This window comes from Myotis brandtii, unplaced genomic scaffold (assembly GCF_000412655.1).
Source record: "Myotis brandtii unplaced genomic scaffold, ASM41265v1 scaffold270, whole genome shotgun sequence".
Classification (NCBI taxonomy): domain Eukaryota; kingdom Metazoa; phylum Chordata; class Mammalia; order Chiroptera; family Vespertilionidae; genus Myotis; species Myotis brandtii.
In genome coordinates this window covers 655584-680069 of record NW_005360273.1, presented here as the reverse complement: position 1 = coordinate 680069, position 24486 = coordinate 655584, and the positions used below count along the sequence as shown (strand labels likewise).

Sequence of the window (24486 nt, the reverse complement as noted above, 5' to 3'; positions counted from 1 at the left end):
AGAGAAAAAAATCAAACTGAATGAATCTTTTAAGAAGCTAGTAGCCCCAAACTAGAGTATTCATTTACTCTGGTTCATTATAAATTGTTTTCAAAAACTAGTAATTAAACATTTCACATCTTCAATGATAATCATTACAATTAGATTAATATTTTTATGACAAATGCAATCTTTCATTAGAAAACATGGAGATATTAAACTTTTACACCTTTTGTACAATAGAATAAAGCTCTGTGACTGTTTAGCTAGTATAATAGGCAAAGATATACCAAATAACTACATAGCACTTTTCTAAATCTTACTTTGAATTCAAGGAAGAAACAGAAGCACATATTCATTACACACATCTGTCTACAAAATGTTTATATTTTATATATATTACTGAACATCATACTCAAGGCATAGTTAATCCTTGGAACATTTAAAAAAAATGAGATACTAGCTGGCGGCTTAAATAAGCATGAGAAAAATTCTTCCATTTATCATCACCCCACATCCTATTATGTAGTCAGGATGTTAGAAATTTACCTCTCTGTCTGTTAAACTGACGACCACGGACACCTTGTCTCAATGTTGTCTGAAGTCTTACTCGTCTGAAAGGCTTAGGCTGACTACTGCTAGTATCTAAGAAGAAAAACATTAAGATGGAAAAAAACTAAATGAATGCAGGAGTCCATTGTTTGCAATATTTGAAAGTTTTTTTAAAAGGGCAAAAAGAAAATTCCTTTATATCCCAATATGACCTCTTCCCACAACCTTAACTCTATAATCCTGTCTAAAACATCATCTTTACCTGGAATGTCCTCCAAATTTTCTCCTTGTTTCTGTTCATTACGACACTGTCAAGTCTTTAAGTCAGATCATGTCACTGTTTGAAGCCCTCTCAAAACTCCCTTTATCCATGAAAGTCAATGCAATTACAATGACCCACTAGATGTATCCTGTCACCTGCTAATCTCTCCATCCTTACTGTAGTCTATCCACACTGGCCTCCTTGCTGAGCTTGAACACATCACACTCTTGCCTCATGGACTTTGCACTTGTTGTTTCTCTTGCCCTAGAATGCTCTTCCCCCAAATGACTGCACAGCTTCATTCCCGAACCTCTTTTAGGTGTTCACTTAAATGTCACTTAATAGTGCTTTCTGTGAAATTGCCTGACAACACATGGTAGACACTCAGATATTTGTTAACCAAATGAATAACTGCTCAGGTGGGAAAGTTTAGTGTTTTATATTTTCAAATAAATTTAAAGAGATCCTAATTTTATATTATACTGAAAAGGGAACAAGAACCATATATTTCCATGCAAGCTCTAGTAAGATATAACTAGTTCCAATTTTGCTGAGAAATAACAATTTTCATGAGATGTTAGAGTATAACTGGGGGCACCAAACTTCACTAATTGTATTATTAATAATGATAGTTGTAGACATTTCTAATCTCAGCTGCAAGATTACTTATGAATGTCCATATTTCACAATGAAATGTGCAGTGATTTAAAGTTACCAGCTGCTAAAAGGTGGATGTGAGATTGGAAACTAGGGATGTTGGCTCTAGGCTGATGTGCCAGAGAAGCAGCTGAGGGAGAAGAGACCCTGAGATGGCAGTGTTCCATGACTGAGAACGTGGTAACTGAGGATGTCTTCCATAAAACCTGGCAGTTGGAGAATGACTGAGGACTATATTTTTTTAATAAAAGTAATTCCCTACCTAAAAATTGATAGGCATGTTGGGATAGTATATTGTTTAAGATTGGAGTCTCTGGAGGCAAACTTGTGAGCTTGCTCAGGGCTTGCCTATTCTTTACTAGTTATGTGACTTTGGAGAAGTTATTTAAGTTTCCATAACTATAAATTGGGGATGAATGCTTACCACATTGGACTGATGTGAGAATTAAATGAATCAATATACATAAAGGACTTTGCATATTGTCTGATACAGAGAGTTGCTGAGCACTTACTGTGTATCAGACCGCTGTAGAACTCCAATATGTAGAACAAACAAAAATGGAGCTGCTCTGGTTTAGGCAAGAGAGAGGCCTAAAGTACTACTCCTTAGTAATCATGCCCCCTACATCCCCTTTAGCACCACTAATACAACCAATTTTCTTTAATATAAACCAAGTTCCCTGTAAGAAAATAAAATTTCCCTCTTAAATAAAGCTTTTTACAATTCAGGGGGAAAAAATGATAAAATTGTTAGCAATAAAAGTGTCTTTTGCAAACAAGTGTGATGTGTAAAGTTACATGTAGTCAACAGCTGGAACTTACCTACAGAAGAGCTGGAAGGAGGGTCCTGGCTGGTGGAAGGAAGATCTGACTCATCAGATGCCTGCACAGGCTCTTCTTCCTGCTGGCTATCAATTTCTAGGCCTGCTTCTGAACTAATACTAAGAAAGGAAAACAAAAATTGATTAGAAAATATAAAACTGATCCTAGAGTGTATCCTATTGTTTCCAAACTCTTTTCCATATAGTTTATCACTTAATGCAGAGTTCTACTCCAAATCAAAACTGCCAACCCTGATACTGGTAGCCATATATATTTTTAAAGGGGCAGGGGACAAGTTGCTTCTTCCTCATGCCTCTTTTCACATTCCAAATTTAGTTGTTTTTTTCTTCTCATTTTTATAAATTTTTTTCTTTTTGACAAGGGATGTTTACATTCTTAACATTTGCAGGAGATAGATTATCCAGATTTTGATAAACCTCAAAACAACTTTCTAGGAGAGTATAGTAGTAAAATAATTCACAAGTCACAACTATTAACAGATCACAAACTCAAAAGGGGCTCCAGCGCAGATGAGACAGGCTATGGGTAGAAATCCCTGGCTCAATGGCTGTAAGTCCATTTCTCTCTCCCATTCCAGAAAGCACATCAAAAAGCAAGCGAGGAGACAGAAGTACAAAACAACTTCAATCTTAGTACAGTTATTAGTTAACAATGTACCTGGAAGTTCTCTCTCATGACTGTGTGCCTACGCTGAACAGTGCTGGTCAGGTGTGAAGCTAAAGCACCTGGGGCTGAGTCAGTCACCAGAGATACATGCTCTGACTCTGAGCTTTCTCACTTGTAAAATGATGACACTTTGCAAAGGTATTGTATGGGTTAGAAATGACTTGTATGAAATGACCTGCATACATGGCATGGAATTAACGGCAGCTAGTGTTCTCAGTAGGGTCTATAACCTCCCCCAAATTAAGTAGCCCTGATAGAGCATAATAAGTAGACCTGCTTGTTTCCTTATATAGAACTGGCCAATGATTATGCCAAGAAAATATTGCTAAATAAAACAAAATCTTTGCCGAAACCAGTTTGGCTCAGTGGATAGAGCGTCAGCCTGCGGACTGAAAGGTCCCAGGTTCAATTCCGGTCAAGGGCATGTACCTGGGTTGCGGGCACATCCCCAGGAGATGTGCAGGAGGCAGCTGATCGATGTTTCTCTCTCATCGATGTTTCTAACTCTATCTCTCTCCCTTCCTCTCTGTAAAAAATCAATAAAATATATTAAAACAAAATCTTTGAGCTCTACATAGGAAATCTGGGTTCTACTTCTAGCTCTGCTTCTACCCATGAAGTAGCCCAACTTTTTATTTTATTTATAAAAATTAGGTTTCCGACTGGCTGGTGTGGCTCAGGGGTTGAGCCTATGAACCAAGAGGTCAGGGTTCAATTCCCAATCCCCAGTGGGGTGTGAGCAGGAGGCAGCCGATCAATGATACTCTCTCATCATTGATGTTTCTCTCTCTCTCCTCCCTTCCTTTCTGAAATCAATAAAAATATATTTAAAAATAAATTAGATTCCATCTTGAAAGTTAAACTTCTCCAAGACAACTTTGTTTATAACGGATGTGTTACCAATACAGTCAGGTCTTGAAAACTACTAGATAAATTCTAATTTATAAGAAGTTCTAAATGCACATTAAGGATAAGTAAGGTTCATTTGAAAGCCCACTACTAAATGGAAAGTTGAATCATTTCCTAATATTCCTAACTTTCACAGAAAGACTTCTTTTTTTGGGGAAAAGTTCAAGCAGTTACATTAATGGAAGGGTACCAGTGATTTTAAAGAAATATTTTGTTCTAGAATAAATATATTATGCAATGTTCAGGGAGCTAACATTTGTCTTCTGTAATAACAACCTCCAAGTCCCAAAATATTATTATATGCAAAAATTAATCTTTCAAAATAGATGGCTCGGTTTACTTTTGTAATAAGATGCGACTGAAAATACAGCTCAACAGATTGTTTCCTGGCTAAAGGAAAACAAATGCAAAAGTCTGGCAAGTCTAAGGCAAGCAAATATTACAAAGTAAACATTTACCCTTCAGATTCTGCCTCCACAAATACTTCATCTCCATCATCACCTGCTGCTGTTTCATTGGTTGTGGATAAAGTGCCAGTCGATGTTGTCACCATTGGAACAGACTGAGAGGCATGCTCTGAAGCATCAGAGGTGGTACTACTCTCAGTAAATACGTTCACTTCAAAACAAGACCAGAAAAGCAACGAACACTTTAACTTTGTGGTTTACCTAATTTTCAGCCCAAAGATGCCTCATAAGTTTCCATTTTACCAATAAAACACACAATCTAGTAATATGATACCTACCTGGAGCTGCTACTTGCAGAGGAGTAGTGGGAACACTTCGGCCACCGGATTCTTCTTCATGAGCTAGGAAGAGGGGTGTTTCATACATTCCTAAACCTAAAGACAATTCTGAATATTAATGAATGAGAAAGAATACAAAAGTGCCAATATGCGAGGTATCTGAAAGAAAAAAATTAATCAGCAAAGACACAACTTTGTTAAAATCCACAATTAGCCCATCAAGCAAACATCAATCCCTCAAAATGTAAATACAATTTAAACACATCCTTTAAGCTCCCTAACACTAATATAAGTACCTTAAAAAAAACAACAACAGCTAAAAGCTGCTCTTATAGTTTTATAGAAGGTAACTTTACTGAATATCCAACTATGTTAGATTCTACTTATCACCAAAACTGCAAGGTATTACTTAGTCCCCTTTTTGCTATCAAAACTAAATTTCAAGAAGGTTAATTAACTTTCCCAAAGTTACAAAGTTTAGTAAGTGGTGGCAACTTCCAAGTCTAAAAATTGCCACATAAAATTCTGAACTTATATGAAGTTAACTCACAATTTCATATTGTAGAGGCATAGTGTTAAACCTAATATCCTAAACCATTAGGGACAAATTTATACTACATGACTTAGATGAGGACTACAGATTGGTCTTTTGCTTAGGACTTATTAAAGTAATATACAATGCTATATAATAGCTTCCCAGAAATATAGTGGGCTATATGGGTACCAAATGAAGATTAAATGTCATTAATTCAGAAATGCATAATTCATGTCCAAATAACCAACTACTATTACTTAACTTAGGAGTCATTTTATTCCATATATTTTAACATTTTTTCTTATTTGTAATGTTAATAGAAAATATCTAACTTGTATTATGCATTTAACTAGAAATGTTAAATTGTGTGTTTTATTGGTAAAATGGAAACTGTCAAATCAAACAAAATATGTTGCATTTCTTCCAGAAACTTTAAAACGGGTGGTAGTATTTACATATGTTTACTGGTTTAACACTTAGTAGATGATGCTATATTAGGTGCCAGAAGAGATACAAATGTAACAGCTAGGGTCTATGTTTAAAGAACTCAAACTTTGTTGAAAAGATTTATATGTAAGACAATGTTTTGTAAATAGTACATATATTATAGCTTTCCCCATAAATTAGAGGAAGTATTTAGATCTCAATTTCTTTTATATTTATATATGCTTATTTAAAAAAAATCACATCACAATAGTTTATTACCAAATATAAGTAAACCCCAGGAGATACAAGCCTTTATCTAGCTGTTTACCTCCTTGAGAAGCCAGCTGGCCAAGATCAGAGTGACTAGAACTTGTCTGTGGCATATCTTCAGGTGGCCCAAACCGGAATCTAGGAACACCAGCAACTTGTGGGGAACTAAATAGACAAAAATTGATTTAAGATGAAATGTAAAGTTACCCTATGCACAATGATAAAAAGAATATAGAAAAAAATGAGCATAAACAAAATGAGAAGGAAAGAGATTGAAAATAAAGTTTAGGAATTGATTTATATATAAATAACTTTCGTGTCTCTGAACTATATGCCTCATATTTCCTGAATCTGTTAGAAATCTATGTATTTACTAAACATATATATTTATGTAAATACTAAACATATATATTAAACATATCTCTATGTATCTATTAAACACATATATTTTCACATGGAAAGCCTTTTTATCCTTTACGTGGAGTAGTATAGCACAATACTTTACATAGGTTCTAGAGCAGGGGTGGGCAAACTTTTTGACTCGAGGGCCACAATGGGTTCTTAAACTGGACCGGAGGGCCGGAACAAAAGCATGGATGGAGTGTTTGTGTGAACTAATATAAATTCAAAGTAAACATCATTACATAAAAGGGTACGGTCTTTTTTTTTTTTTAGTTTTATTCATTTCAAACGGGCCGGATCTGGCACGCGGGCCGTAGTTTGCCCACGGCTGTTCTAGAGCCAGACTGACTGGTTTGAAACCAAAAACTGTCACTTCCTGGCTGTTTGACCTCTGGCAAATTCATTAACATCTCTGTGCTATAGAAGAGCAACAATAATACTCTCTTGGTATGAGGATTAAATAAACTGATTTATGGAAATGCTCAATAAGTGTTAGGGATTCAATGCTGTTCCCATTAAGTATTCTCGGACTCTTTCCTCTTAATTGTTGAAATAAATCACTTCTTCATTTGTGTTAATAAAGACTATTGCTTATACCTCTATTCTCCTAGATTACTAAGATTATATTTATTTGCTCATATGCTTAGCACTTTCACAATACTATCCACCATGATCACTGTACTTATCACCACCAATCTACAAAGCTTTTTACTATCTGCCAATAATATTCTAAACATATTAACACAAATTCTTTAATTCTCACAACGTATAAGGTGGAAACTATTGTATCATCATTCCCATAAGTAATATAAGGATACTCAGGAATAGAGAACCTAAATAACTTGATACAGCTATTAAGCAGAACAGCTAGGTTTCAAACCCAGGTATTCTAACTCTAAACTGCATGTTCTTAACCACTGTTATACTGACTCTAAACTACAAATTCCTGATGGAAGCAACTGTATTTCATTCCCTCTATATAATTTTCCCCAACACTACATTCTCAACCCTCCCATAATACCCCCTGAAAATAGTACACAGTAGAAGACTCAAGGAATAATGAGTCAATCAAATGTAAACAAATTAACAGTGAAACAGTAAGAATTTGATTAGTCACAAAATGTTTCTCTTTCATTCACTTACTGAATTGCTTCAGCAAATCCATCAGTACGATGTGGCACCACAAGAGTTGGGGTACTTGGAACTGTTCTGTCTTCATCATCAAAAAAATGCTGCTGCTAAAACAAAAAAGGAATTAAACAGGCATGACAGAAACACACATATCAACTACACAAATATTTGCTGAACAAATAAACTGATTTTACATGGGGGGGCAGGTACTTACCATGCTACCAATTCCTGGAGTCAACTGAAGCCCACGTCCTACAGACTGCCTCCGAGTCATCTGAATTCTCTGGGCCAAGAAAGGAATTACATTTGTTTTTAAGGAATTAGACAATGAAACAAACACTAAATATCAATAGAGCTTATTATGCTTACTTGGTAATACCATAACCAAAATGTTAGCAGATGATGTAATAATCATCAGGATATTTTTTCAGGAAAAACTGCCACTAATCTTATACTAAAGAAACCCGTTTTAAACTATGACAACTTTATACAGACTATAACATTAAACTAATATTTCAATAACTAATAGACAAAATATTAACCAATATTTAAAACTAATCTTTGATCATATCTTATTTCTTTGTAACTAATTTATTCATTAGTAAGTATGCTTTTGGATTTTATGGCTTACTTATCCTTTGGAAATATTACTAGCAGTACTAACTACATATAAATGGTTTCTCAATTTAGTCATTTTTAAACTGATAGATTTTGCAGGATCCATACACACTCTTTTAAGACTTTATACATTCACATAATGCAGTTTTCTTCACCAGTGGTATTTTAGTAGATCTACACTTGAAAATGTTCTATGCTCTAAAGAGTTAAAACTCAAGCTAGATTATTAATAGAGCCTTTGTACTTGTCCTGTTTCTGCAAGAGCTTCTGATTAACAGATGTCCAAAGAGTGCTACATGTAAAGGGTTATGCACACTTTCATTAATTTTCAAACTGGGAATTAATATATATGATTATTAAAAAATGAAGAGAAAAATGTTTTGTTAAGCAGAACAGAATTTCCTTTTTAAAAAAACATGCAACTTAGAGGAAAAAAAAACCACTTCAAAACAGATGGTGGTCAGCTGCTAAAATACATTTTACATTAATTAAAATCCAAGAATATCTTTTTCCTTTTGTAACCTGTAGAAACAGTGACCAGACTTTTATTTGCTATGAGTATAACCGTTTCAACTTATGCACAACTTCTAGTCAGCCTTGTCTTTTCAAGGAAATCAGAGATTCATTTCAGTTCAAAGAATTTTATAAAAATATGCCAAAACATTACAGGGTTCACTTAATTTCTGGGGAAAAAAGGCAATATCTAATGGAAAGGGAAAGGAGCCAAGATTTTTAAAAGTTCATTTTTCAGAATGACCACTACTTTTAATACCTGAACTGGTGGTCCCAACTCTTGAGGTGGGGCATGAATGGTTAGTCTTGGGGGAAGTGGGTGCGGTGGACGTCTTGGTGACTGAGGTGCTCGAGGGGTCTGTCTTTCAGATGCTGATGATGGCTGTTCTCTAGAAATGTCCTGGGAAAAAGAGGACTCTGCAGTACCTGTATTTCCTTCACCTACAGGAAAAGAGAAGCTTATTTTGAACTATTAAACTTACTGCAAAATAACTTGGACAATCCCTAAAGTATGAATCTTGCCACTAGGAATGTTCACTTCAGTAATATTTTCAGAAGGAAAGTAGTGAGGTATGGTGGGCCCAGAGATAATTGGTATGCAATTATCAGTAGTATGGCTTTTAGCCAAGTTCCTGAACCTCTTTGGTTGGTTAATGCAACAGATGTAATCTACAAGAAAGGTTTTTCTGAAGGATTCAAATAGTAGACATAAGCACTTAGTCTAACACATGATAAAATATTTAACACATTTTGGCTCATATTATTAAGATGGGCAAATTACTTAGAGTGAGACCACTATGGCATCAGTATTATACTCAAACAGGATGAAGACTATTGGGAAAAGCCCAATAATGACACTCTTACATTTTGGTTTTCCTAAATTTTGAATTTTATGGTCCTTCAGATGTCTGGGTCTTCTATATACATTATAGAAACATCAGAAGCTATTACCTACTTTGAAAGTTCAATAAGATATTACAGAATTTAGTAGTTTAAAAGTTAGGTCTAGAACAGATTCTAGCTTTAACACTTAATAGCTTTGTGACCTTGGTTATGTCACTTTGCTTATTTCTGCTTCTGTTTCTCAGATTCTACCCTGGTACTTAAACCTGACAAGCTTATTGTGATAATTCAATACAAGCACACATGCTCAGAAAAAGCATTTTTGTAACTATTGGCAATGTTCATAATCTATCCACTAATTAAATTTTATCCAGACTACTAGGCCAATTTCTGCTTGATTGTAAAAAGGAAAACTCTCTAGCAAGTATTCAATGAGCATCTGTTGTATGCTTTGTATCTGGGAAAAATGGATATGAACATTTTCCCTTAAAACACGTAACATTTAGAGATAATACCTACAGATGTAACCACAGAATCAGCTCAAAATGCACCCGTCCTAAAAAGACCCTGAAGCTCATTTCAGAGCAGACCAAAACTGCAGGTCACGTAGTGAAGAAGCATGTGCAGAGGAAAGAGCTTTGGTCTCCAGCTGTACCTGGAACCAAAGTCTCCCCCTTTAACCAAAGGACCAGGACATAATCGACCTTGAACACGGGAACCCTTTCAGACACCAAGAAACTGTTGTCCAGGAAGATCCAGTGTTGATGCCCTGTTACCATAAATGACCAAGTTCCAAGGACCCCAATTACAACTTGCCTTGCCAGCACTATTCCCCTTGCTCCTTAAAAACCATTAACCTAGGCCAGGGAGTAAGATGGATATAAGGTACCATCTAGGTCTCCCATCTTCTCCCTTGGTGTCTTCTTGATCAATAAACATTTCCTTACTCCAAGCTCGAATGTTTTGAGTTTTGGCCTTTCTAAACATTGGGCACACAACTTGGCTTTCAGTAACAATTTGGTGAGCCAGCCAGGAGCTAGTGCTCGTGGTAGGCCAAACCTGGAACAGCCTCCAAGGAAAGATGTTTTGCCTTGGGGGCTCGGAAGGTACTTTCCCTGGCAGGCACTGGCCAAATCAGCACAGAGCCCATTTGGAATAAGAAAATGCCTTTGGACTTCAATCTACGTTGGTTTTGTTTTGGGGTAAGGTGCTCCATTTTGGGGGTAAATGTGCAGCCAGGAATCCTCTATGTGGGCTTTCTCTCCCTTGGGACAAAGCTATCTGCATTTTAAACTTACTTGGGGGCCTCCATTTAAGAGTAGGATCAGGATTTCGGGGCTCTACCTGTTTGTGTCTTTGTTTGTGGTAAACCGTATTAAGTATATTTGTTGTGTCTCTGCAGTCGATGTGCTCGATTTGGAAGCAGGGTAAGTCATCCTGGCGTGTACAACCAGGAACTCCCTTCTCCTCCATTTTCCTTTGAAATAAGCCACATTTATTTTATTTCCCTGCTGGAGAAGAGAACAATTGTAGAACTTTTACCTGATTTTTGAACTGGTTTGGCTGCATTTGTTTGGCCACTTGAATTTGAAATCTGTAACTTGTATAGTTTATCTAAGATTTGGTTAGGATAGTACTCAATTACTTTGTGTGTTATATGTTGATCTCGCTCTGTGTGTACTCTGTTCATTGGCTTGAAGTTAAGAAGTGATATTGGGTCTGTGGCTTCTTCCCCTCCCCCATATTCATCTCCATTCTAGCCATCATCCTCCAGGAAAATCTACCACTTTTAAACTCAGGCGCCCTGAAGCCACTCTTTTTACCTCCTGAGAATTTGAACTTTATTGTGTACACTTTCCATTTTCTGTTGTTTGTGTTTGCTGACAAGTCCGTGATAAGGGGCACTCTTGAAGGAGAGGCTCTCAGGACCCTTGGAGACAATGGAATGCATTCTTTGATTGATAACAGATTACTTTAAAAAGGCTTTAAAGGAATTCTTACAGCATGCAAAGCTTGGTCATCCGAGTAAAATCCAAACTCACTCAGTCCATCTGCCAGAAACATCATTTGGATCCAGTTTTACAGCCCCGAATTATTCACTGTACTTGGGTCATAAAAGCTAATGCTTTAAAATGAAAGCTATGATTGAGAACCAAGATGGCAGAGTAGGTAAACACTGGTACTTGCTGCCTCCCACAACCACATCAAAATTACAACTGAAATACGGAACCATCATTCAGAACCACCTGAAAGCTGGCTAAATGGAAGTCCAACTAGAGAAGTAAAGAAGAAAGCACACTGAGACTCGTAAGAGGGGCAGAGGCACAGAATGGGTTGAACTGGTACCCATGCTGGGTTTTGTTTTTTTTTAATCAGGAGGGACATTTTGGCTGCTTTTCCTCTGTGAGGAATAAGGGGTCCCAGCCCCACACCAGACCGCTAGCCTAGGGTTCCAGAGCTGGTAAGAGAAGCCCCCATAACTTCGGGTTGTAAAATCCAGTGGGGATTGTGGCTGAGTGACATGGAGGCTGCTGGAGACCCACGTGTTCCCCGAAAGGGCCAGTGCATGAACTTACTCAGACTCAATCTCTAGCGCTGGGTAGCTTTGGGAGACCCAGACACATACAGGAAGGAACTGGACTGTCTGGCATCAGGGCAGGAACTTGGGGGTGGCTTTCCCCCAGATGGGGGTCCTTGCAGGGATCATTGTTCCTGTGCTGGGACCTCCCCCATCTCAGAGCTGACTGGTAGCCCTGAGTTTCCACCAGCTTGGCTCACACTGTTCTCTCTGCCCTGGTGATTCTCCGAGACCCCACCCCATCCAATTTGCAGCCCCACCCAAGCTGTTTGCAGCAGCTTTTCCATATGAATGGCCTGTCCTGACGCAGGCTTTAGACTTTCCTAAAATCTCTCAAATAAGCAGCAGCTGGAGTCAGTGTGTACCAAACCTATACATCAGTGGTTCCCAAACTTATTTGGCCTACCGCCCCCTTTCCAGAAAAAATATTACTCAGCACCCCCTGGAAATTAATTTTTTTAAAATTTTAATAGCAATTAAACAGAAAGATATATGTATTAATGTTTCTACCTTTTTCGTAAAATATAGTAAAGAAAGGTGTAAATTAGAAACATTGAAGTTTGAAATTATGAAACTATTTATTGAACTCAGAATAGAAAGGTAATACAAAAAAAGTTAAAACAAATGCACCTGTGGCCATCACTGCCCCCCTGGATCGCTGCAGCACCCACCAGGGGGCGGTAGCGCCCACTTTGGGAATCACTGCTATACATAAAAGGCCCAACCAGGACCCTGCACTAGCACCAGCCTGCCTTGCTTCACAGCTGGTCCTTGCCTGGACACTTCACAAGTCCAATACAAGTAGCAGCCATCTACATGATTTCCTCTCTGTAGCTCCTGCCGGGTGGACCCAGGAAGTGGCTGACTTTGCACCTCCCAGGAGGTCCCAGAGCCAGTACACCCAGTGGACAGATTCAGACCATAGCAGATTTTAACTGTACACATCCACAAGCAACACACTCAAGGGCCAGACTCAGTGAGCATCAAAGCACCACTGAAGCAAGTTCTGCTCCATAGGGGTGTCTTCTGCACAGCTGCTCTTCCACTGTAGTTGCAGCTGGAACTCACAGCCAATTGGCCTGGAGGTCAATTCCTCCCAGTGACGCCAACAGCAATCAAGGTCCAACTACAAGACTGTGCACACAGCCTACACAAGGGCATACCTAGAGTGCCCAGCTCAAGTGACTGGGGAGGCTGAGCCACTGGGCCCTACAGGACACCTACTACACAAGGCAATTCTACCAATTAGGCAGCTCTACCTAATACATAGAAACAAAAACAGGGAAGCAGCCAAAATATGGAAATAAAGAAACATGTTACAAATGAAAGAAATGGAAGCAAACAAACTATTGGATACAAAGTTCAAAACCATGGTTACATCGTTACTCAAGGATCCTTAATGAGAGCTTCAAGGGACTCAAACAGAGCTTCAAGGGACGTAATGACACCTTCAAGGATCTTAGTAAGAATAAGAATGTCAAAGACATGAAAAAGGATGAGTCAGAAATTAAGCATACACTAACTGAAATAAAGAATAATTTGTAGGGATTCAATAGTAGACAATTCTGAGAATCAAATCAATGATTTGGAAATGAGGAAGCAAAAAACACCCAATCAGTGGAGCAAAAAGAAAAACGAAAAAGAAATATGAAGATAATGTAAGGAGACTCTGGGACAACTTTAAGTATACCAACATTTGCATTATGGGGGTGCCACGAGGAGGAGAGAGAGAGAGAGCAAGATATTGAAAGTTTATTTGAAGAAATAACAACAGAAAACTTCCCCTACCTGGTGAAAGAAAGACTTTTAAGTCCAGCAAGCACAGAGTTCCAAACAAGAGGAACCCAAAGAGGCCCACACTGAGACACATCATAATTAAAATGCCAAGGGCTAAAGAGAAAGAGAAAAATCTTAAAAGCATCAAGAGAAAAGCAGTTAGTTACCTACTAGGAAGCACCCATCTGACTGTCAGGTGATTTCTCAACAGAAACTTTGCAGGCCAAAAGGGAGTGGCAAGAAATATTCAAAGTGATGAATAATAAGGACCTACAACCAGCAAAGCTAACACTTAGAATTGAAGGTCAGATAAAGAGCTTCACAGACAAAAAAAAGCTAAAGGAGTTCATCACCACCAAACCAGTGTTACATGAAATGTTGAAGGGTATTCTTTTAAGAAGAGGAAGAGGAAGGAGAAAAAGAAAAAGATAAAAAATATGAACAATAAAGAGGCAATAAATACATAACAACTGAATCTAAAAATCAAACGAGTAAGAAATCTAATGAACAGAATAAACTGGTAAATACAATAGAATTAGAGGCATGGAAACAGACTGACAAATCTCGGAGAGAAGGGGTCGGGAAGGGGGATGGTAAGAGATTAGGCAAAGATCTTACATGCATATATATTAATCACCTATGGATGCAGACAATAGGGTGGTGAAGGCCTGGGGCGGAGAGGGAACCTGGTGGACGGGGACAATTCAGGGGGAAAAAAGGGAGACATCTGTAATACCCTCAACAATAAAGATTTAAAAATAAATAAAATGAAAGCTATGAGATTTGTCTCCATTGGTCTGTATGTTTATGTATATCACTATATGTTTGTTCTAGATCTAGGATATTTCTACCCTGTATGGTATTGCTAATTTATATTAAATTGGCTTAAACAAACAAGTGCTTATATGAGAATTCTCAAAAAACAACAGACTAACCCAAATGCTTTTCAGAATCACATAATCTAAAAAAATATTTGACATTAAAGCTGGTTTTAAATGGGTTTGGTTAAATAGGCATATCTTTAGAATCAACAGAATTAAATATTTTTATTCTACCTGTGTTTATTACTCCAATAAGTAAGCTGATACAAAATTGGAGTTAAGATTTCTCTCCACTGAAAAAGGACTACTGGTCTGTTACTGAAACTGAAAAAGTTTTCTGCCTAGAAAGCAGAAAATGTCCAAATCTTTTGATATATTTTGACAAACGTCCCCAAATTTAAATTGTAAGTAAATGCCCCTGAAACATCTCAAAAGATTTGTTTTCTCTCCTTACAAAAGAGAAATATTAAACTAGGCTTATTTTGGTGTGTTGAAATTACATGGGTAACATAAATTAATATGGGTAAACAATGATTGTAAATTAAATGAATAGTTGGGGCTATGGGAAACCCAAGACGGTCACTGGTTAATTCAGCTCCCTGGCATTTTTTTCCATGCCTTCATCCACTGTGGTACAATTAATTTCAACTTCATTCAACTACCACTTAGTTTGAGTTATTAACATGTTCTTTTTATGTGTATGTAATCTGGATGAGTTGAAGCTTTCTCCTGCCAAAAGGTTGATGCCTTTACAATAGCAAAGAAACTGTTAGAAAATGTGTTTCCCACTTGGGGTCTACCTTACACAATCTCTAGTGACTGAGATACCCTCTTTACTGAGCAAGCCATATGAACCCTGAAAGACAACCTTGCCATTAACAGGAAAAACTGGATTCAAGCAGAACAAATTCAATTTCATAGAACTGAATGAACTGATGAGAATGGTTACAATTTTTATGACGTTTTCATTTGAAATTGTTGACTTCTTTAATCTTTTGTTTTCCAAATAAAAGGAAACGTGTTTACCAATGACTTAGCAATTTGGTAAACTATATCTCTTAGCAGAATTGAAACATTTCTTTCTCCCTACTGGATCCTTCCAGAATCTAGACTCTTTCAAGGAGTGTTTTTATTTTCACGGCAAAGTGATTATTTGCCAAAGTTCAATAATAATGTTTTCTTTATAACGGGATACAATTGGAAACTGGTTTTATTACCAAGGCTTTGACTAAAAAGCTATGTTTCAGAGAGACAGGCAGATACAGATGTGACCAGAAATCTTTGAGGAGTTAAGATTGACTTTTGAAGCCAATAAAAAACCTTTTGGGAAAATAGCCTGATACTTTGTTTACATGGTTCACAGCAGTCTTACCAGGTGAGGAACTAAGGTTACTTCTTGGGAGATGCAAAGAAAGAACCTCAGAATATGTTGGAAACCTTAACAGAGGAATTCACCAAAATCTATAGGTACTGCAGAAGTTTGACAGTTTGAATTTTGCCCATTCAAAGCACCAGGGGCATGAACTTTGGTTTCAGAATTAAGGAAAAAAAAAAATCCCTCTTTATCCCAACTACACAAAAGATGTATCTTAAATCTACAAAATGTATCATAAAATGTATTACCCAAGTATCATTAATCTCTCCCTACCTCATCTCTTAAAAACTATTCTTTATTATATGGTTAATATTCATTAGTTTATGGCTTCTTAGTCTTGAGAGGCTAAAGTTCAATCTGAATATTCCTTAGGAAAATTCCAGCAAAGCACATTTAATGGTACTTCTTTGATTAATTACTATTCTTGCTGCAGTTAGACAAATAGACACGCCAAGTTTATTGACACTAGATTTATTTTGCAGATACACTAGTATTAATTTGGCTATCTTTGGTAAAAATCAGGGTGATTTTAGAGAGAAAATTATGTTTCAATAAGAACTACAATATACCTTTGTGGATGTTAGATTCTAGCGCTGTCCATGGTCTTTTGAGTTTTGTTTGCTACTTGTAAACTGGACTGGATGCTGAATCCTTGTAGAGACTTGAAATCATTAGAACTAAAATTGCCCTTTTCCTGAACCTTGCCAGCTCATCATGGTTTGAGGACATAATAACAAAAGTTACTTTATTCTTTATCTCATTAGAGTACAGGTATCCTGGCCTGCTGCTGCCTCTACCATTGCTGTGGTCTCTGCTTGTAAAGTGAACACTGTGCATGTCCCCTCTAAGGCCAAGGGACCATCGTGAAATTGATAGGAGTAAAAGCTGGAGAGGTAATCCTCCCTCTTAATTGAACCTGGACTTGGTTGCCCTATTTCCAAGATTAAGGAATGAACAACAAAAAGGGGGAATTTATAACCACAGAAACATGGTCCTATTCTGTTTAACAAAACACTATAGTGCTTTTCAGAAACAACAGACCAAAACCACAAGTTACAGATGAAGCATAAACAAGGAAACTTTGACCTTCAGCTGCACCTGGAACCAAAGTCTCACTCCCCACCATAGGACCAGAACTTGAACACTGTAATCCTTCCCGATGCCAAGGGTCCCTTGTCCAGGAAGATCCTGTCTTGTTTACCCCTTTACCATAAATGGCTAAGTTCCAAGGTCCTCCAATTAAAACTTGCCCTGTCAGTGCTTCCACATACCAATTCCCCCAGCCCCTTAACTTAGTCCAGTGAGCAAGATGGATCTAAGGTACCATTAGGTCTCCCATCATCTCCTTCTCCATCAATAAACCTTTCCTCACCCTGAATTCTGACATTGTGAATTTTGGCCATTCAAAGCACCAGGGGTTTCAGCAATAAGGCAATAAATAAATAAATACATAAATAAATTTAAAAAATCCCTCTTTATCCCAACTATACAAAAGATGTATCTTAAATCCACAAATGTTTTATAAAATGTATATTACCTAAGATTAATGATACTTATCCTACCTCATCACTTTAAATACTATTCATTATATGGTTAATAGTCATTAGTTTATTTTTCTCCTAAAAATTTACAATGGAAAGTGGCCCGTCCTTAATTTCCTTAATTCAAATGAGCATATACCTTGTACTTTAAAATACGTAGGTCTATATGAAAACTCAGAGACAGTTTTTCATTAGACTAAATATATAAATTTTTTATTACACTGGTACTCATGATTTTGGCTTAATATTATCTATAAAACCAGGATATTAATACTAGATGATCACCAATTTTTTAAAATGATTCTAAATTTTTTTCTATGAATCTCATAATCCTTTACTACCTACATTTCAATGGCCCTCCAGAACTCATCCTTTCAAAAATTTAACAAAAAGCATGCTATATTGGTCAAAAAGTCTTTTATTCATTGGATAAGCAGACAATATTAATATTGCGAAGCTCTAATACCCACACTCTTGAAACATGTAGCTTGTTAGACTGACCTCTTCTGGTTGTGAACTGTTGTTAGAAGTCCCTAATTTAATTTTTTCACTTAACAAGAACAGCAGCAACACATGGTATTTGTAATATTTTATAGGTTTCAATGTTTTAACCTTACAGTAGTCCAATGAGGTAGAAAAGATAGTATAATGTCTGCACTTTAAAGGTATAAATATAGCAGACTTTACGACAGAATAAAATGACAAAGCTAGGACAAGCATAAATCTTTAGCTTGCCAATTTACTAACCAAGTTTTATGACATATGTGATAATTAAATGCAATCTTAATTTAGAAAATATTATCAGAATCTTCAATGAAAAAGAGACTAAAAAATCTCACCACTATTTTGAGAATCAGCAGCTCTCTGATTACTTTCACCTCCACCCATACTTTCTTCTGTTTCTGTACCTGGATCAGTCCCATCACCACCCTAAAAACAAAATATAAATACTAAGTGCAAATTAAATATAATTGTCTTAAGAAATATTAATCAGCTATACAAAAGGTGTAGAAACAAACCCAAAGGTTTAAAAAGTTGTAGTGTTCTAAGAATAGAGACCTTTTAATACCCTTGGGGAACAGTAAATTTTTTTGAAGAGGTCCTTAAAATGGATGGTCAAAATTCTAACCCGTTACCTCAGCATCATCAGCTTCATATCCATCATTGCCATCTGCACTACCGGTGCCTTCATTACTATCATCACCCTCGTCTCCCATCCCAGTGTCATCTTCATCATCATCATCATCTTCCTCATCTTCTTCATAATCCTATTAAAAAAAAAAACCCTACATATAAATAAAGATCTAGGATATGGCACACATGTTCTGCACATCTTGATAACATACTTAGAAATTTATGTGGCATGTTGTTGATCAGGGTACAGGAGTTGCTATGGGATTAGTTCAGTGGTAGCAACTGTGAAGTTTATCAGTAGTAATACAATCACAATCAATTCTGAATCTAATCAGTTCAATGATTAAAGATCCTGGATGTCCACAAGGTGTCAAGTGGTCCACTTTAATTCTAAATTTAGTATGTGGCACTGAAGACGGATGAAATTATGCTTTAGTATGAAGTTTTAAAACACAGGGTTTGATTAATAACAGAATCTGAAATGTGAAGCTATCAATATAGGATTAACTCTCAAAATAAAACACAGTGTCACTGAAAATATGTCTCAATTATTATATCTCATTTTCTTTTGAAAAGGACTACGGGGTTCCATGAGGGAAAAAAAAGAGTTTCTTCTGTTATTTCTAGAAACCATAGATCTTACAAGTAAATCCAGTCACTCATCAGTAAGATTTAAGATTAAGTCTAACTAATCTAACAAATATTAAAGTGCTTAGCAATCATTTAAAAAACAAACGGGTTTTCCATCACTGTTCTACACTCAATTTCACTATAAAATGTTAATTTAGGAGCTAATCAGGGTAAAAGAAAAAGCAAAATCACTGATTTATACTGACAGAAAATCAGAATTTATTGTTTGATGCCTGGATTATTTCAGCATTTCAAAGAACTTATATGCATATATGCACAACCCATGGACATAGACAAGTGTGATAGACCTGGAGGGGGGAAAGGTGTGGGCCAGAGGTAGTGAAAGGGGGGGGGGGGGGGGGGGGAAGGGACATATGTAATACTTTGAACAATAAAGATAAATTAAAAACAAAAACAATGGATGATTTCAAACCTCATGATCTCCATCATTTTCATCATCATCCTCTTCTTCATCATCACTGTCAATTACAATGACATCATCTCCTTTGCCTTGACCATCTTGGGATGAAGTTGTTTGCTGATCTGACTGAAGGGCTCCAAGGTCTATTTGTAAAGATTGAGAGGTTTCTTCACTGTCTTCCATTGGAGTATAATCTGCCTGGGTGACTCCCTTTAAAAGTTAAAAAAAATTTATAAAAAGTTGAATATACCTAAATCTATCAGTAACATACCATAGATCCAAGGAAAAACTAAAGAACACATATGGGCATCGAGCATTTTATTTTTAAAAACATGATTTTCAAAATAATTTTAAAAACAAATAAAAGAAGATTAACCTTTGGGTTTCTTTATTGTCTTCTGATAGAGGGATTATTATAAGTCTCATTGGGTAATACTCCAATAAAAAAGAAGAAAAAAAAATAGCCCTGGCCAGTGTGGATCAGTTGGCTAGAACGTCGTCCTGTGCACTAGAAAGTCCAGGGTTCAACTCCCAGTCAGGGTACATACCTAGGTTGTGGGTTTGATCCCCAGTTTGGGAGCTTTGGGAGGCAACTGATCAATGTATCTCCTGTTCATGTCTCTCTCTCTCTCTCTCTCTCTCCCTTCCTCTCTAAAATCAAGTAAAAATAATTTATAATACACACACACAAAATATACAGATGTGTGTCAAAACTACTAATATGATATTGTAAGATTAGTATTGTCCAACAGAAATTTAACAAGTCACAGTGTGATTCACATATGCAATTTAAAATTTTCTAATAGTCATTTAAAAAGATAAGACATAGGGCAAATCAATTTTAACAATATACTTAACAGAGCCAAAACATTATTTCAACATGTAAACAATGTACAGATTAACCAGATATTCTGCAACCTAATTTTTTTCTCCCAAAACCTGAAATAGTCTGGAAAATACACTAAATAAGGTATTATTATTATTACTAGAGGCCCAATGCACAAAAATTTGTGCACTGGGGGGGGGGTCCCCCCTCAGCCCTGCCTGTGCCCTCTCGCAGTCTGGGACCCCTCGGGGGATGACCACCTGCTGGCTTAGGCCTGCTCCCCGGGGGATTGGGCCTAAGCTGGCAAACAGACATACCTCTGGCAGCCTGGGAGACCTCAGGGGATGTCCACTTGCCAGCGGGGAGCAGGCCTAAGCTGCAGTCGGACATCCTTAGCGCTGCTGAGGAGGCGGGAGAGGCTCCCACCACCACCACCACTGTACTGGCAACCGTCAGCCTGGCTTGTGGCTGAGCAGAGCTCCCCCTGTGGGAACACACTGACCACCAGGGGGCAGCTCCTGCATTGAGCATCTGCCCCCTGGTGGTCAGTGTGTGTCATAGTGGCCAGTCATTCCCAGTCGTTCTGCTGTTAGGGTCAGTTTGCATATTACCCTTTTATTATATAGGATTGTCTTTTTACAAAGACACTTCTACTACCCCCCAAACTCTGACTATCCTAACTCTTCAAACCACATTTAAGATATTAGATTTAAAAATAATTATTTGCTTAATCTCGTTCCTCCCAATTCCATTTTGCTAGCTGCTCAAATAAACTGTAATTTTAACTTTACTTTTTATTTTTATTATAAAAAATGAAATGTCTCCTGTTTAAACACTCAGTAAAATCTATTTTTTATACAAGCCAGAAACAATGTTTATAAACAAAATCATTCATAAAGATTATGTTTATTATAATGGAAAAAAGAGTGAAGTCATGATATAATAAAAATGGGCCTCAAAGTGACATGCTTTTTTAAGAAAAGCAACACTTATCAGGAACATCTGCTTCACTGCCAGAAAATCAGAAAAATAAACTATTACACATTTAATAGACAGTGCTACAAGGCAGAATGAAAAACCAAATGGCACTTTTGAGTCATAGGCCATTTTGCTAATCATAAGGAAAAACTTTGCCGAGATTTTAGTATAATTTAAACAAATCTGACAATAAAATAGAAATTCACATCTTTTAATTTCACAATTGTCATGCTCTTCAGATGATATTTGCTGAAAAATACATGAAAAAGATGTAATTTAGAGTGCTATGTATTCATCCTAAAGGTTTAGCTTCATGTTTTTAGCCAAAGAAAACTGGAAAAAGTAACTTAAAAAATTAATGCAGCTAAGAAACTAAAATTTACTTACAATCTATGGTTTCTTATGATTAGCTTAAGATAATTCCTTTATTCTATACAGATAAAATAATTTTAGAATAAAATGATCCTGAAAATTTATCCAGGCAGAAAATATTGTTTCAAGATTTATAGATACCCTCTTCGAATCCCAGCTTTACTGCTGTGAGAACTTGGGTATATGACTTATCTGGGAATTGGGTTTTTCCACATATAAAATAGGGTTGTTTTGAGGATTAAATTAATTAATAAATGCAAATTTCTTAGAAACAACACTAGGCTTATAGTAATGAGTTCTGTGAGGATTACTATATTATGAATTCTCAATATGTGTGGCAAAAGGATGGAAGAAAAGAAATAAACTTTGAGTGCCTAATATGTGGCAGATATCACTTTAGGTATTTTTCAAAGCTAAAAATTATGTTATATTAGTCCAACAGATGAGAAAATTGAGGCTTATCGAGAGAATTAACAACTTGCTTATAGTCCCACAGCTTCTAAGTGGTAGAGTTAGGAATGGAACTTAGTGCTTTGTTACTTCAGTCTATGCATTTCCACCAGTGAGGTTGTCTCTGGCGAGGTCTCAATCAGAGTTCAAAAAATGAATAAGTGTATAAATACATTTCCTGTCATGGATTAATTAATTCAGTAAGGGAAGCAATAGAGGGCCACCATATTGGACATCGTGGGTTAACTCAAGACTCAACCAGCACTCGTCCTTCCAAAATAACTAAGTGGATAGTCTTTACTCATTAGGACTGTTAGCATGGAAAATCTGTGCTAAGTATAAACAAAACATTTCTTCAATAAAGTTTAGAAGGCATTATACCAATCAGGAGTAAAAGAAAGCAGAAATTGCATTGGTAATTCTAATATTTCACTAGATGTGAAAGCAACCAATTAAAGTCCAAATAATGATTCAATTGTCAAAGCTAATTTCATTCATTAAAAGCAACAATTTGTTACTTTCAATGTTTTACTTACTTCTCCAATGGAATCTTGAGAATCTTGGTTGTATACTTGAGTCTCTACCTCTCCATCAGTACTTTCTTCTGCCATAACTTCTTCCTGAATCACGATATACAAGTGTTAGTAACATCTGTTCATGAGATAATGCATTAATTAAGCTAGTTCTTCCAATAAAATAAAACTCACTTGTAATTTTATAAAACTGTACAACAGAAATGTTCACTTATACCTACTTATAAAATATTACCTTATCTTCAGTAATACAAAATAAGTCTTATGAGCATTAATTAAATACATGCTCATGAAATTTAGTAGTCTCAATGTTTGATAGTAATATAATTCATTGCAATTTATCCTCAAAAAAGAAAACAACTATAATTTTGGTTAATCCGAGAAAAAGATAGCAGGTAGCAGTTTAAAATGTGCACAAGATTATACATATCTTTATTCTTTGAATTAAAAAAAAAACACTGAAAGGGAATTCAAATTATGTTTTGTAGCTGTATTTTTAAAATTGAAAAGGGAACTAATTTAATCAAAGATATGTAAAGGATATAAAACACTGTTGGCAACAGTAACAATACCTGAATTGTCAGTGGAAACTTTGCAGTAAATTAAGAAAGTTTTCTGGATTTAGGACCCCAAAGGTCTACTCACCTAATAATGCTATAACTGAAAGAATACCTTAACTCTATGGAAAGAAAATAAACAGAAAGACCTTTACACACCTCAGTTGCTACAGGTGTAACAGTTTTCAATTTCTTTGGAAGAGGTATTTCCACTGTATCATCAGAGACCTGGTCTGACGCTTCTATGGTGCTATCCTCTTCCTCTTCACGTGTACGCTTTGGCAAAGAAGAACCTGGGGTAGCTGAAACTTTGAAATTACATAATTTAAATCTTGAATTAGAGCATGATAACTCAATTTAGACAAAGTTAATTTTAAAAACTAAACTTGAGATAAAATGTTAGGAATACATTCATCCACTCTAATACCCGGTAGAAAACATGTACAAAGAATACTCAAGATAATGTATTTTATCCAAGAAACTACAAGCATACAGGCCTACTATAACTTCATTTTAAAATTAATCTTACCAGTGCCAAATACTGCTGTGGAAGTAGATGGCCGCTCAACTGGTGAACTCTGAACCACCTCTACTATGTTTGGGGACAGCTCTTGATTTGCAGGCTCAATTTGAGGATGACTCTGTTGAGTGGGTTGCACAAAAGCTGTAGCCTGTGTTTGCTGCTGAACAGTTAAAATGGATTGAGGGATAGAAGGCTGGACATTAGGACTAGTAGAACGAACAGATCCACTTGTGCTTCCAAAAACTGGAACATGTTCCACAGGCCCTTCAGATTGCATAGCTGAAAAGTAAGTATAATACTTAATATAAGTCTTCTTATCAAAGCTGGAATTATCCTCCCTATTCTGTGTTATAGGTGACAAAAACAGAGGGTAAAGGCAATGTATTAGGCTTTTTGTACTGCCTATGGAACTGATAGGTAGTTGAATTAAATATCTGAAACAATTTTTGATCTATTATTCTATTTAAATTATCTATCTCTATAAAAGCCTAAGCGACCATCGCAACCTAAGGGACGACTGAACAGGCTGCGTGGGGCAACCAGGCCGGCAGGGGGGTTAGTGAGGGATGACCAAACGACTGAGCAGCAGGCTGCATGGGGCAACCAGGCCGGGGTGGGGG

General features: G+C 36.6%; 1 protein-coding gene across 4 annotated transcripts in view; it reads right to left on the bottom strand.

Moving 5' to 3' along the window:
- Positions 1-24486, bottom strand: part of TPR (translocated promoter region, nuclear basket protein) — a 64671-nt gene that overhangs the window by 216 nt on the left and 39969 nt on the right. For 2 of the 4 annotated variants that reach the window (XM_005868502.2, XM_005868503.2), the window contains exons 37-50: positions 23873-24145; positions 23503-23651; positions 22790-22873; positions 19640-19837; positions 18579-18710; positions 18282-18372; positions 8768-8949; positions 7592-7660; positions 7390-7484; positions 5903-6009; positions 4614-4709; positions 4327-4486; positions 2273-2391; positions 529-624 (exon numbers count right to left, since the gene is read on the bottom strand). In XM_005868502.2, the coding sequence (XP_005868564.1) occupies positions 529-624; positions 2273-2391; positions 4327-4486; positions 4614-4709; positions 5903-6009; positions 7390-7484; positions 7592-7660; positions 8768-8949; positions 18282-18372; positions 18579-18710; positions 19640-19837; positions 22790-22873; positions 23503-23651; positions 23873-24145 (1851 nt within the window). Of the gene's footprint in view, positions 1-528; positions 625-2272; positions 2392-4326; positions 4487-4613; positions 4773-5902; positions 6010-7389; positions 7485-7591; positions 7661-8767; positions 8950-18281; positions 18373-18578; positions 18711-19639; positions 19838-22789; positions 22874-23502; positions 23652-23872; positions 24146-24486 lie in introns of those variants that run through there. The other 2 variants (XM_014541446.1, XM_014541447.1) reach the window with 2 other exon arrangements.